The 15,912-nt window shown below is 41.9% G+C and overlaps 1 protein-coding gene across 1 annotated transcript in view; it reads right to left on the bottom strand.

Annotated features, from left to right (window-relative positions):
• Positions 1 to 15,912, bottom strand: part of dcc (DCC netrin 1 receptor) — a 304,524-nt gene that overhangs the window by 185,002 nt on the left and 103,610 nt on the right. Inside the window, exons 3-5 of the mRNA XM_078271664.1 lie at positions 14,041 to 14,328; positions 6,120 to 6,270; positions 2,860 to 2,996 (exon numbers count right to left, since the gene is read on the bottom strand). Coding sequence (XP_078127790.1) covers positions 2,860 to 2,996; positions 6,120 to 6,270; positions 14,041 to 14,328 — 576 coding nt within the window. The remainder of the gene's footprint in view (positions 1 to 2,859; positions 2,997 to 6,119; positions 6,271 to 14,040; positions 14,329 to 15,912) is intronic.

Below are 15,912 nucleotides of genomic sequence, written 5' to 3'. Positions count from 1 at the left end.
GATGAACGTAGATATGTGCTGATTAGCTCTCATAACGTGCCAGGTGGGTAACACACTGCCATGAGTCCATGACGCTAATGTCCGATTACTCCTCATTTTCATTGTGATATTTTGTGATTACATTCCGAATCTGCCACGTTCTCTGTCAGGTAAATATAGTAGGACAATGTCTTCCTCTGATGTAGACGTAGCCTACACTGTAAGTCAGTAGCAGGCTATACAGTGGGATTGCATATTAAGTGGTTTGGGTGTACAATTTGGTTTTAAAGAATTCTACAAGCAGCAATACCACAGGCCATGCAATCGGCCCGTTCCAAACAGGCACATTTTCAACGGGCACTGCACTAGTTCTACTAATAAAAGTCATAAAAACATGCTGACTGTGGCTATTGTTTAATAGTGATTATGATTAGTTCATTAGCGCTCACGCGGTCTTTAGTCCCCTTCTATTGGCTATACATTTGGAAATTGCTAATATGAAATCTAATGTGTGCATGGCGTGGCTTTAGAAATGACTGTTCTATTGACAATACTATGGCTGCACGATATGACCTCAAATCAAAATCACGATTAATTGCACATTTTACCTCGATAACGATAAATGAATTTTTTGTGATTCGACGACGGACACTACGTTTTTACATTTTTTTGTATAAAGTTTAAAAAAAAACATCTTTTGCGTGATAAAAATGTAAATAGGCTATACAATCAATTTCTTAACTCCTAATTAACTTGCTAGTCCTAACTAGTTGCGTTTTAAGCTCCTCTTTTGTTCTGCTTGTGGAGAGCTACGTGACACGTGAAACTATATCGATGAGGACCGGCGAGTTAAATCGGCCGTCCGGGAGTAGGATACCAGGCAGACACACAGCTGACAACCTGCAGGTAGAGGCATGGCTGGAGACAGGCTCGGACATACACGGAGTGCGGAAAAGTGTGTCAGAGCCTCCTGGACGGGTGAACTGAGTCTCCCGTTTCCTGTTTGTCGGTCAACGGTTATTGATCGGTAAACATGAGGTAAACGCTAGCTATCAGTAAACAGAAGTGACGTGGTGGCTGGCGTCTGGTGTGTGCGCCAGTGTTTGTGTGTGCGTGTCGGAATTAACACTCGCCCGCCCCCGCATGCGACTGGCGAGTGTTAATTCCGGACCCACGAGAAAAATACCTCGATAGCAGCTTCAGAATTTCGATGTCGATACATTTTCGATTAATCGTCCAGCCCTAGACCATACTTTTCAGAAACATGGAGTGAGTTTGAGAAGCTATAAAATATCTTACAGTCATATGAGCAGTGCCATTTCCACGGCACTAATTAAACATTCACTTTAAGATCCGATCCCCGACGTGACATACTGGAGACACAGACTCTTCCTGTTTGCTGTGGACAACATGTAATGTTTGCCGGCAGCGGCTGTTGGGAGCAGAGTATCAACAGAATATGAATGTGATGCGAACACAGGGACAGACTCGGAGGGGATTGCTGAGACAAAGACATGAAAAGGACGGGGACGAGCAGGGAGGCGCGGCTGGACGGAGACCGCAAACACCCGAAAGTTAATTTGCAGATTTTCTCCTGAGATTCAAACAAACAACAGCTGCTTCTGTTTGATTCTGACTCTGTGCTTGGGGACAAAATAACTTGTCATGCTCTTGATATGACCGTCCTTCACTTACAACAGGAATACATCAAATAATGAGAGTAGAATCCAGTCTAATTATCAATTTAAAAGACCCAAACAGATGTTCACTCAGATCAGTTCTCTCAACAAAGAAAAAAACAGAGAAAGGTCTCCCCGAGAAAGGATTTCTTGCGGGGATGCAAACGCAGAGGGCTCCTACGAAAGGACGCACGGTCCTCGGGCAAAATAGTTGAACCTCAACACAACACAACTAGGGCTGCCAATCGATTCAAATATTTCATCGCATTTAATCACACATTTTTTCATGTGTTCTAAATGTACTTTAAAAGGGATTTTTTCAAGTTTTTAATGCCCTTATAAACGTGTGAGTGGACAAATATGCTTGCTTTATGCCCGGGGGCCAAATCCGGTCCCTCACAGATTTTGATCCGGCCCGCATATCAATTTAGGTTCCCAATAACTTTTCAGACCCTCCTTTGCAGCGCTGTGGAGGACACTTCTCAGTGAGTTTTTAGTTTAGTGGAGGGCCGTTTCGGCTCCAAATGCCCTCTGTGGCTGACTTCCTACTGAACACACCTGAATATATCAGCAGCATCAGTGTGAATCCACCAGCAGCTGGGGAGCAGTCAGACAGTAAGTACAAACATATACTATTCATGAAAAGCCTCCTGAAGCAAACAGACGCCTCCGATTTCATATTTCATGACTGTATTTGATTCTGGATGTGATTCTGGATCAGACTGTCTTGCAGACACAAGGACTTCTGTGAGCGGAGGGGAACACACTTTTTTTTACAACAGTTTCTAGGATTTTTTTTATTTCCTCCCTCGGGAGCTTTGAGAAGTGACACAGTTTCATTCTTTTATCTTTTTTTTCACATAACTGTGAGCACTGAGGGGTGCGTGTGTGTGTGTGCGCTCTTTGACTTCTATCCTTGTGAGGACCAGGAGTTTGGAGAGTGAGGACATTTAGTCCGTGCCTTTTTTTGAGGGTTTAGATAGCTTTAGGGTTGATGTTAGAATAAGGGGGGTGTCCTAACATACTAGGGTTTTAAGACGTCAAGCATGTAAAGGCAACATCCCAGATGTGAGTCTAGCTGGGGACCTTTGATGCAGGATGTCCCCTCTCTTCTCTCTTTCCTCTCATTTCCTGTCACCTCGCTTCTGTCACTATCAAAATAAAGGCAAAAATGCCCCCAAAAATACATGTGTCGGCTTACCTAGTACACTCAGCTCTGTGTGTGCAGTGATGTTGTGGTTCTTGTTGGCCGCTGTACAGCTATAACTGCCAGAGTCGTCGTCGGTGACACTCCTGATGATCAGATTGCTGCCCACCAGCAGAGAGTACTTCTTATTCCTACAGAAGAAAGGCAGAGCGAGGCAGTTTGCTTTAAGCATGTTTGTTTGATCAGTTGATAACTTACATAAAAGAAACATTTGTTTTAAGTTAGCTTTCATACTTAAAGGATCAGTCTGGTAAATTCTACATTTTTCTCATTGGCAACAAATCCAGTGAAAAGACCAAAACCAACACTGTGTAAGTCTGTCCCGCAGTACTTTCAGACTTCCACACCCTGTTTAAGACCAGAGGTTCTTACGGAAGGAGGCTCACACATACATACTGTAGATTCGTCTTTGAAAAAGATCAGTAATTTCCAAAAACAGCTGGTAGCTGTGGTTTTAAGCAAATGGTACTCAAACAAGAAGAAATTGTGTATTTGTTTGGGACTATTTTCAGCAGCGGATGAATCCACATTTGGTGCTTTAGTCAAGCGATTGCTCCGGTGCCGCAGGAAATTCCGCTGGGTGCATGTATTTTCCGTTATCTTCCTCTTTCTTTGCGTTGGCGTTCTCAACTCCGGTGGATTTCTGAGCACTATGGTTAACTGCTCCTCAGATCTCTGCAGGGTAAATCCAGACAGACTACAGTCAGGTCCATAAATATTGGGACATCGACACAATTCTAATCTTTTTGGCTCTATACACCACCACAATGGAGTTGAAATGAAACGAACAAGATGTGCTTTAACTGCAGACTTTCAGCTTTAATTTGAGGGTATTTACATCCAAATCAGGTGAACGGTGTAGGAATTACAACAGTTTGTATATGTGCCTCCCACTTTTTAAGGGACCAAAAGTAATGGGACAGATTAACAATCATAAATCAAACTTTCACTTTTTAATACTTGGTTGCAAATCCTTTGCAATCAATTACAGCCTGAAGTCTGGAAGGCATAGACATCACCAGACACTGGGTTTCATCCCTGGTGATGCTCTGCCAGGCCTCTACTGCAACGGTCTTCAGTTCCTGCTTGTTCTTGGGGCATTTTCCCTTCAGTTTTGTCTTCAGCAAGTGAAATGCATGCTCAATCGGATTCAGGTCAGGTGATTGACTTGGCCATTGCATAACATTCCACTTCTTTCCCTTAAAAAACTCTTTGGTTGCTTTCGCAGTATGCTTCGGGTCATTGTCCATCTGCACTGTGAAGCGCCGTCCAATGAGTTCTGAAGCATTTGGCTGAATATGAGCAGATAATATTGCCCGAAACACTTCAGAATTCATCCTGCTGCTTTTGTCAGCAGTCACATCATCAATAAATACAAGAGAACCAGTTCCATTGGCAGCCATACATGCCCACGCCATGACACTGCCACCACCATACTTCACTGATGAGGTGGTATGCTTTGGATCATGAGCAGTTCCTTTCCTTCTACATACATTCTCTTCCCATCACTCTGGTACAAGTTGATATTTGTCTCATCTGTCCATAGGATGTTGTTCCAGAAATGTGAAGGCTTTTTTAGATGTTGTTTGGCAAACTCTAATCTGGCCTTCCTGTTTTTGAGGCTCACCAATGGTTTACATCTTGTAGTGAACCCTCTGTATTCACTCTGGTGAAGTCTTCTCTTGATTGTTGACTTTGACACACATACACCTACCCCCTGGAGAGTGTTCTCAATCTGGCCAACTGTTGTGAAGGGTGTTTTCTTCACCAGGGAAAGTATTCTTCGGTCATCCACCACAGTTTTTTTCCGTGGTCTTCCGGGTCTTTTGGTGTTGCTGAGCTCAACTTTAAGAATGTTCCAAACAGTTGATTTGGCCACACCTAATGTTTTTGCTATCTCTCTGATGGGTTTGTTTAGATTTTCAGCCTAATGATGGCTTGCTTCACTGATAGTGACAGCTCTTTGGATCTCATATTGAGAGTTGACAGCAACAGATTCCAAATGCAAATAGCACACTTGAAATGAACTCTGGACCTTTTATCTGCTCCTTGTAAATGGGATAATGAGGGAATAACACACACCTGGCCATGGAACAGCTGAGCAGCCAATTGTCCCATTACTTTTGGTTCCTTAAAAAGTGGGAGGCACATATACAAACTGTTGTAATTCCTACACCGTTCACCTGATTTGGATGTAAATACCCTCAAATTAAAGCTGAAAGTCTGCAGTTAAAGCACATCTTGTTCGTTTTATTTCAACTCCATTGTGGTGGTGTATAGAGCCAAAAAGATTAGAATTGTGTCGATGTCCCAATATTTATGGACCTGACTGTATCTGTCCAATCCGAGTTTTCTCTCGCACGACTATTTTGCAGTGGCTCTGTGCCAAGACGAAGTGATTGTCAACCAGGGGTAGGCTACTTGTACCCCAGGGGGTACTTCTGCTGTTGCCAGGGTGTACGTGAAAATATTGTGGAGAAGTTCAACTAATTTGAAAAAATGTAAATAATGATTTGATTTAAGGAATATATCAGCCGTTACACCTGAACACTACATGTTGCAGTTATGTACAGAGTGTTTGAAAACTAGTTAGCTAAAGTAATGATTAAATAGTCCAAGTAGTTAGTTAAAAGTCATGATTAAACTCTAGAAATAGTAAGCTTAAAGTCATGATAAAACTGTAGAAATTGTTAGCTAAAAGTTATGATTAAACTCTAGAAATAGTAAGCTTAAATTAATGATTAAACTGTCCACATAGCTAAAAGTAATGATTAAACTGTAGAATTAGTTAGCTAAAAGGTAATGATTAAACAGTTGAAATAATTAGCTAAAAGTGATGGATAAACGGCTGAAATTACAGCAGTATGATTGCTGACCAAAGAACCCTAAATACTGACCCAACCCAACAATAATGAAATACATTACACTTGGGAGTTAATGAAGGGGTACGTGAGTTCATCTGACAGCACCGTGGGGGGACATCAGACCAAAAACTTTGGGAACCACTGCTCTAGTCTAGTGAGTATTTCAGCAGGACAGTGTGTGATGTATGTGTGTACTTGTTAGTTGGATACTTTCATTGTTGGTTGTGGCTTCATGGCATTTATTGACAATTGAGAAGAAAAAATGTAAATATAATCTATTCTAATCTAATAATGTAATTATAGACTTCTTGGTTATCACGTGGGTTAAACATGGATTATTATTTTATTTAGGGCAATGTGTAATATGAACAGACAGACAGTTTGACAGACCAGCTCTGGATCAGTTCCTCTCCTCTCCTCCACTGGATGCTTGGAGTCGGGTATCCGGAGGCGGAACATTCCAGCACGGCGTCGGTTCCCAGCAGAACAGTTACTCTGGAGGGACGCTGGAGGAACTGGAGGTTCCTGCTCACCCCGGGCTCTGAGAGAGAGAGGGAGAGACAGAGAGGAGGAAGTGAGAAGCTGAAACATGGTCCATATTCTGAGATACACTACACAAATATATGTGGACACACAAATATTGCAGCCACATATAATAGCTGAACAGGCCATTATATTGGCAGCCGGTGTGTGTGTGTGTGCAGGGATTTGCTCCAATTCAGCCACAAGAGCATCAGTAAGGTCTAACACTGATGTTGGGTGATAAGCCAGGCTGACATTACCATTTCAAAAAAAGAAAACATTCAACCTTTATTTATCCTCGAGAGATCATTGAGGGGCGACCCTCATTTTCAATGTCATTTAGTCAGATTAAAAGGACAAAAACAGAACAACAACACAGAAAGTACAATCATAAGGAATATATCCATCCATCCATCCATCCATCTTCGTCCGCTTATCCGGGGTCGGGTCGCGGGGGTAGCAGCTCCAGCAGGGGACCCCAAACTTCCCTTTCCCGAGCCACATTAACCAGCTCCGACTGGGGGATCCCGAGGCGTTCCCAGGCCAGGTTGGAGATATAATCCCTCCACCTAGTCCTGGGTCTTCCCCCGGGGCCTCCTCCCAGCTGGACGTGCCTGGAACACCTCCCTAGGGAGGCGCCCAGGGGGCATCCTTACAAGATGCCCGAACCACCTCAACTGGCTCCTTTCGACGCGAAGGAGCAGCGGCTCTACTCCGAACTCCTCACGGATGACTGAGCTTCTCACCCTATCTCTAAGGGAGACGCCAGCTACCCTCCTGAGGAAACCCATTTTGGCCGCTTGTACCCTGGATCTTGTTCTTTCGGTCATGACCCAGCCTTCATGACCATAGGTGAGGGTAGGAACAAAAACTGACCGGTAGATTGAGAGCTTTGCCTTCTGGCTCAGCTCTCTTTTCGTCACAACGGTGCAGTAAATTGAATGTAATACCGCACCCGCTGCGCCGATTCTCCGACCAATCTCCCGCTCCATTGTCCCGCTCCATTGTCCCCTCACTCGTGAACAAGACCCAAAGGTACTTGAACTCCTTCACTTGGGGTAAGGACTCATTCCCTACCTGGAGAAGGCACTCCATCGGTTTCCTGCTGAGAACCATGGCCTATATATGGCATATAAGGAATATAGAAAGACAATAAAACATTCGGAATTGGAAAATGGTTTGATACAAAAACTTGGATAACAGGGACGCAAAATTTCTAAATTGTCCAAGACGTACAATTGAGGTGATTTTAAGAAAGTGCTGTAATTTGTTCCAGGAGTCGGGTGCACTAAAACTAAAAGTAGTTTATCCAAGTTCAGACCGAGCTCCTGGAACACGAAGTAAAAGCCAGTCAGCAGAGCTAGTCTGATAATGTACCTCTGAGTAACAGAGATGATCTGGAAGGTAAGATGGCAGTTTTCCAAACAATTCTGATTCCAGTTCCGATTCTTGATGATCAGATTTGAAACCAATCGAACGATTCCAAGCGACTCCAATAAAGAAACGATTCTACTGGAATGGTAATTTTTGAAACGATTCCAAGAAGGAATCGGTTCTCAATGCCCAATCCTAGTTCAAATAACTACTTGGTTAAGGTAAGAGGGTCTTCGTCATCATGGTAATAATAATAATCACGTGTTTATGGAATGACATCAGTCATGGGGCAAAGAAACCAAAGTCTCCTGTTGGTAGGACACAGGAAATGAACAGTGTTCTGTTGTTAAAGTCCAATGTTTTGTTGACTCATCCATCCACCAGACCTCCTCCCTACGCGGAGCTTGTCGCTATGACAACATCACACTACTTCCTCCTTTGCTCCTCGTGGACAACAGTCATACTTACTGCGGCCGCTATCTAGCTATCTATCTAATATTTGTTACTTGCACATAAACGTATGTTGTTTGAGGGCATTTGCTGGACGGAGTGATGCTGTAGTTTTTCCTGGAAGGAGAGTCTCCTAGAGTTTGTCTTGGTCTCGAGACTGGTGGGAGACCACTTCATTCTAAGTTCTCGGTCTCGTCTTGGAATCGGTTAGTTAACCCCCTGTTCCCTCCCCCTGAACACGCACTTACCAGTAGTGTAATGGCTGTTTGAATCCCCAGCTAACTCAGAATCCGGCTACTTAAAAAGTTGACAAAGGTCGAAGCTTTCATGTTCTTCAGATCTCAATTAAGAAAAACTGAGGCCTGAGGACACAGACACAAATACACACACACACACACACACACACACACTTCTGCAGTGGGTTAGGTTGTGTTCACCCTCAGGTTGGCCCGGGGGCTGGTGGGTTCTCAAAGAACGACGACACGATTTTCTTCAGCAGACAGGAAATTACAACACGCCCCACAGCACTGACACACAGACACACACACACACACGCCTTCAACCTAAAATATTACTATACTGTTGTTATTACCATTATTCTTATTATTATTATGTATTTCACATCATGTTACTGTATTATTTTATCTTCTGCATGATTTTGTAATCAATGTTATATTCCATGTTGTAGATCATTTGTATCATGTATTTGCAGGGTTTAGTATTTTCTGCAACTATGTATTTTACAATTTATATTTTTTCTGTATCTAATTTTGTTTATTTGAAGGTAATTTTGTTCACTTTGACAACAACTACTGAATTTCATCTATCAAAAATAAATGAATTTCATAAGACTATATTTTATTATGTTCTGTAAATGTTTCCTGACACACACACACACACACACACACACACACACACACACACACACAAAATAAGATGTAAAGCTGTACGACCTCTAGATTCAGAAACAAAAAAACTAAAGAAACAGAAACAAATACAAGATCGTCAGCAGAAACGAGAGCAGTGAACAGGGAGACAAAAGAAGAAGAAGTAGGAGAAGCGGCCACGCAGCAGATTTGTTTGGGTTGGTCACAGAGAAGAGTAAAGAGCGAGGGATCACAGAGATAATCACTGAACGACAGTGTGACTCCTTTAATGTTTTCACAGACACGCCACCAAAAGGAGGCTGTCAGCAAATCAGATGACACACCGAAGGCACTCGCATCACACACACACTCGCACATTCTCAATCACACACACGCACACACACTCACATACGCACGCTTGCACGCACACACGCACACTCACACACACACTACACACTACACACCAATGACAACCCTGTCTCCTAAAAAATTACGTTCCTATACAACTAAACTGCATTCTCAATGAAGTTTTGAGGGATACGTGATTTCTCTGCAAACACGTTTGTTTCAACACGTCCTCGTACCAGCGTCAGATTCACGTTGTGACATACAGCCATATGTTGTGTTCAGAGACTATTTCGGCCTGTTTTTACAAAAGGTTTCCTGAAGAGTTGCGATTGGTTCATTTCTCCCATTTGGAGCTCTTCAATGTCTGGGAGGACATTAAACTCCACTTGGTGAATTCACGGCAGTTTTAAATAAACGGCAGTTCTAAATCGTTGCGTTTGGAAATGAAGCTATTTGGTTAGCTTTAGGAAAACGTCATGGTTTGAGTTCAAATAAAAATGATTCATATTTAAATCAATCGTAATCCAGGACAAAATACATTTCCCTCGAAACATGAATTGAGCAAAAAAGTTTAGTTGTATAAAGTTTTTAATATCTTTATGGAGTCAGAATGATTAAAACGTAATCCAGCTGATCCGTTAAAACTTCATGCAGATCAAAGTGAATGAGCTAAAGCTGGAAACACAGGGAACTCTCTGGCTTTTAATGTTTGAAAGATTCTCTGAAGCCTCAGAAGGAAGCAAAAGGCAATGTTCTCTTGTTCTCTGTCTTCCCCAGAGTCAAAAATTTATCACTTTTACAGACTTCTTTATTATGCCTAGAAGACTTTGAACAGCATTTGAAAAGACTAAAGTCTGACACCATCTCACATCTAAAGACCATCATCTCACATCTAAAGTTAAAGACTGTCATAATATGTAAAGACTGGGGATATTGCAGGGTCACAAATTGCAAGACTACAACTAGATTTGTTTTGAAAAATCTAACCAAGCTAGCTAGCTACTGCTAGCTGGTAACTATGACTGGTAAAGATGAAAGATTGCTGATTTTCTGTTCTGCCGTACATGCAGATTAGGGATGCAACGATTACCGGTATAATGGTAAACCACGATAAAAATGTTGACATAACCATTGCCGTTTTCATTTGAAATATCATTATCACAGTGGATTACCACGGTGTGGAAAACGTGCGTTTAATCCGTTTCTTGAAGTTGCTGCGCAGGCGCACTGCGTAGCCTACAACGTGCGTTTCTTGAAGTTGGAATCATGGCGGAAGGAGGAGATGCCAGCACTCAGGACATTTATCAGCCCTGTAAGAGGACTAAGTCTGAAGCATGGGCATATTTTGGATATTATAAGAATTCCAAAGGACAGTTGATTGAAGATAGTTATCCTGTCTGCAGAACGTGCAGGAAAAAAGTTTTGATAAGGTTTTGCCTATATTTTTGTAATATAATAAACACTGTTACACTTTTTTACACTATTTCAGCTTGTGTAGGCCTATCAGTGCTTTCTGAACATATTGAACACACTTTCAAAAATACCGTGATAATACTGAAAACCGTGATCATTTTGGTCACTATAAACGTGAGGTTACATTTTCATACCGTTACATCCCTAATGCAGATGAATGTCTCCAGTAACTGGAGGTAAAACTCCCGTTGGATGACGCACTTCAGAAGGGATAAAAATTGTCAACTTTCCCTCTTTAGCGTTTAGCTTAGCGCGATGCCCTAGCAACCGTGAACAACACTGGCTCTAGCCGTTTGCTGCTTCCTGTTTGGTGCTGGAGGGAGCGCACCCATTGGTTGTTGACAATGTTCACGTGATTTAACTTCACTACCGAGACTTAAAGCTTAGGATAATATCAAACGCGTTTGATTTTGTCAGAATGTCCAGACAGAAAAAGTTTTATGACCACCTTACACCAAACGATGGAGATGACGGCAGTATGGCCCGACTCTAGCAAGACTCTCAGGATTTCATACCCATATTGGAAATTAGTCTGCGACGGTGGAATCGCTTGAAAAGTCGTTTGGTGTAAGGACGGCATTAGGCATAGAGTAGCACAAAGACTGGAGGAATTTTAATATTTGTTATCTTATTTGGTTGTTTATTATGTTATAATACATACTGTACTTTCTAGTACTTCTTTTTTTAAATTTGGTTTGATTATGCATTGTTTTACTACCTTATTCAATTCATTTATTTAATGTATTTCTTGTATTTATTGTGCATTTATTTATTTGATATACTTTTATTTATTTATACGTTTATTTACTCAATCATGCATGTGATATTGTTTGCTATTCTATTTGGATTGTGGTAGCTGTGATGAAAAATGGGAGTGGAGTTTGAAATGTAAAGTACATGATAATGGTGCTATAGGCCGGCACTCAGGCCCCAGGGAGCCCTCCGCTGGGACGGAGCGCAGGAACCCTTGATGAGCTTGAGTCAAAGTGGTGTTTCACCAGCAAGAGAGAGCTAACCCAGGCTGTTATCTGAGTGATGAAGTGGGCAGTGTACGGACTCTTCTAATTGGACGGTGAGGAGCGGCTGACAGACTCCCTACAGACTGATGAGAAGCTGCTTCCTCTCAGAAACATTATTAAAATCAACACTCTTTATATTCATGACATCACATTTCATTTTCAAATGAGAAATCCAGCACTGGGAGGAAATGAACAAAAAAATGAGTACCTGACAAAATGATGACTGCAGGAAAAGTAGCCCTCACCATTAGTTAAAACTACTGGTCCAGTACACTGTAACAAGACTGGAAATCTAAATTGGCTTCTGGAGGTTGATAACACAAATAATACTTCAAATGTGTACAATATGTGATGCCAGAAGTTCCAAGTAAGGTTTATTAGGGCAGAAAGACTAAAATTAAAACTACATCTACATGTACACTATTGTGGGAGGCCAAAACTATCCACTAAAACCAGATAAATTAATTGATTTCAGGCTCAGTAACTCTTTAAGGCAGGTCGACTTATTGACAGATTGGAAGCATCTGTTCAAATGAAAATGTATTGTGTCAGTGGTGGAGAAAGTATTCAGACTCTTTACTTAAGTAAAAGCACTAAGATATATACTATTAATACCACACAGTAAATATGCTCTGTTAAAAGTAAATGTTCTGCATTGACAATGTTATGTCAGTAAAGGTATGTAATTATAATCAGTAGGGTTAGTTATCGAAAGCAGTATTGCAATGAAAAATCCCTCTGTGATGCGTTTTTAGGGATCCCACTGCAGTTCTAGGCAAGACCCGGCCTATGAAGCAGCCCGATTGGAGGAGGTTGCGCATTGACCTTGAGTAGTTAAGGTTAGAATAGCTAATTGGTCAGGGGATAGGACCTGAACAAATCGGGTTCCGTTACCTCGCGCGAGCATGGACGCCTGACCAATCGTAGCGCGTAACCCTAACCTACTACAGTGGGTTCCATAATAACGCCTCTGCCACCCAGAAAAGAATTTTCCCAAAAGGCCACCAATGTAAAAACTGCCAGGACACCTTGAACTGCAAACAAGGTCGGTTTTGAAAAAAATTCTCAAACCAAGAAAAGCGATTAAAAAAACCTGTGAACTGTATAGCAGAGCGGGAACTCGTGTTCTCGCAGACCGAAAAACAATACAGATTTCGGTGCCACATTTCTGTGCCGTTGAAATACCTTTACGATCAACAGAAACATCAATGCACGTGACGCTAGATAAAATTACATTTGGCAGCAGGTAATGTTAGCCTACTGTTAGCTAGTAGCTAGCTTAAACGGTTTAAATGCTAACAGGTAAGTTCTAAACGATTTAATGTGTGGTTGTATTTCCCTCGAAAGGATTCCAACACCGGGACGTCCAACAGTCTGCAGCTAAAGACACAGAGGAGACTAGCTGCACTTTGAAACACAATGGACACTTTCGGAGTTAGAGTTGTAGGGTTACCATTTAAATAGTAGCACTGGTACCGGAAAGAACCCCAAACAATACCCAACCCTAATAATCAGGAACATTTATACTATTATATATTATATCTTTAGATTATTATTACTCATGCATTAATGTAAAAGCAGGATTTTACTGTTGTTGGTTGAGGTGAGGCTCATTTTGAACTGTTTTATATCAGACTACAACTAATGATCAACTTCATTATGGACTAATCTGCTAATTATTTTCTTGACTATTCGATGGATTGTTTGGTTTGTAGAAATTCTGAAACGAGAGACCTTTTTTTGTCAATCGACTATTTGATTGATCAACAAAACTTTTCAGCTGTACTTGTTTATACTGTTGGGTAGTTGAATTAATGATTAATTTCATTACATATAAAGTAACTAGCAACTAAAGCTGTCAGATAGTTGTAGTGAGGTAAAAAGTACAATATATCTCTCTGAAATGTAACGGAGCAGAAGTAGAAAGTGGCATAACAAGAAGTATCTCAAATTTGTACTCAAGAACGCAACTCAAGTAAATGTACTTTGGAACATTCCACCATAGGCATCACCAGGGGATGCAGGGGATATGTGTGTGTGTGTGTGTGTGTGTGTGTGTGTGTGTGTGTATGTATATATATATATATATCTCAACGATTTCAGACACAGGAAATGAAGTCTGACCTCCAGACCCCATTGGTTATAATGTTATAATGTTTATAACTAAACCTACACCCTTGCATTCCACGACTACCTAATGGATCAGTAAACCAAGAAAGCCACCAAGTGTTTGCAGTACATCACTGTTGGATCAGTTACCTGGGAGCACTCGGAGCTCGGCGTCCGTCCCTGTCCGGGTGCTGCTGGGGTTGTCGGCCAGACAGCGGTACGTGGCTGAGTCTGGCGGCTGGACGCGGCTGACCTGAAGCGAGCCCGACGGCAGCACCGCCATGCGGGAGTCGGGGTCAAAGGTCAGCGGTAGGTCCTCCCGGTTTTTCTGCCAGCGGATGATGGGCGTCGGGTCGCCCGAGACCTCACAGCGCAGTAGAGCGGTGTCGCCCAGGTACGAGGAAACAGACTCGGTGGGGATGACCACCTTCAGCGGACCTGGAGGGAGTCCAGAGGGGGAGGGGTTATTAAAAATGTAGTAATGTTCCCTCAGCGGTGGCAGTCGTTAGGCCTGTGACAATTATTACACAATCGCTGTTTCTTTGTTTGACCGCAATTAATTGCTGATATTAGCTAAGGTCCTAAGGGGTATGACTGTTAATAGTAATTGTGTGTTTTATATTTAGTTGAAGAAAAAAACTCAATGTTTTATGATAATAATGTTCTAATGTTTACTTCAGAGGCTGTGTTACTACATCATTTGGGTCACATAACAGCGATATAACCAAAAGATGTACCTGAAACATTTAAAACCTTAATTTGTTGTTAATCACAATTATTTCTCAGACAATTAACTGTACAGCAAAATTTGGAATTGGTACCGCTCTAGAGGTTCTGGACCATGTTCGAATGGAGGGGCCAGGCTGGGGCCACATGTGATTTTAGGGTTACTTAATATATTAAGCACAGGTGTTACATACCACCAACCCTTCATAGATTTGGTTCTACAAAAGACTAACGATACACATATAACAATACACATAAGAATACTCGAGTATATACTTGAGTGTTAATCAACTTTTTTTTTTAGCACTACACATACATATTTTCACCTCTTTGAGGATAAAGGTGGGGTTAAAATTGTATGAAAATATATATGCCTCAATTAAGGGGGCCAGAGGGGGGTTTAGGCTTAAAGGTCCCATGGCATGAAAATTTCACTTTTTTTTAACATAACACGTAAGAGTTCCCCCAGCCTGCATATGGTTCCCCAGTGGCTAGAAATGGCGATAGATGTAAACCGAGCCCTGGGTATCCTGCTCTGCCTTTGAGAAAATGAAAACTCAGATGGGCCGATCTGGAATCTTCCCTTTATGACGTCATAAGGGGAAAGGTTACCTCCCCTTTCTCTGCTTTGCCTGCCCAGAGAATCTGGCCCACCCTTGAGAAGCAAAGTGGCAGTTGGCCAAGGCCACAACCCCACCCTCCTCAATAGCATTTAAAGCTACAGACACAGAAATGGCACATCCTAAGATAAGCTCATTGTGGGACTGGCTCTAGTGGCTGTAATTATGCACCAAGGCTGAATTTCAGGGAAAGAGACTTCAGATACAGTATTAGGGGACCACTAAGGCCTATATAAAAGAGACTTCAGATTCAGTATTAGGGGACCACTAAGGTCTATATAAAAGAGACTTCAGATACAGTATTAGGGGACCACTAAGGTCTATATAAAAGAGACTTCAGATACAGTATTAGGGGACCACTAAGGCCTATATAAAAGCATCCAAAAAGCAGCATGTCATACGACCCCCCACCCTAGAAGTGCCCCTGTCCCTCAGCATATTGTTTTGTTGCTAAATTCTATTTAAAATTAGTGGTGATGTTAAATCACCTCTTTCCTGTATCCTAAAGAGCCGTCTACGTGCTGGATTTTTCCTTAGTGGTGGTTCTGCTGTTAGTGCCGGCGTACTGTATATAATAGGGCTTCTGGGTCAGAAACAAAAGACACCCAGTAGCAGCAGGGGTGAAGAAGAAGAGGTAAAGGTTTTACAGGTTAGAGAAGAAGAGAATCATGGACAA

This window comes from Sander vitreus, chromosome 16, assembly GCF_031162955.1.
Source record: "Sander vitreus isolate 19-12246 chromosome 16, sanVit1, whole genome shotgun sequence".
In the NCBI taxonomy this organism is placed as follows: Eukaryota; Metazoa; Chordata; class Actinopteri; order Perciformes; family Percidae; genus Sander; species Sander vitreus.
The sequence above is the reverse complement of the archived record's forward strand: the minus strand, read 5'-3'. Positions and strand labels throughout refer to the sequence as shown.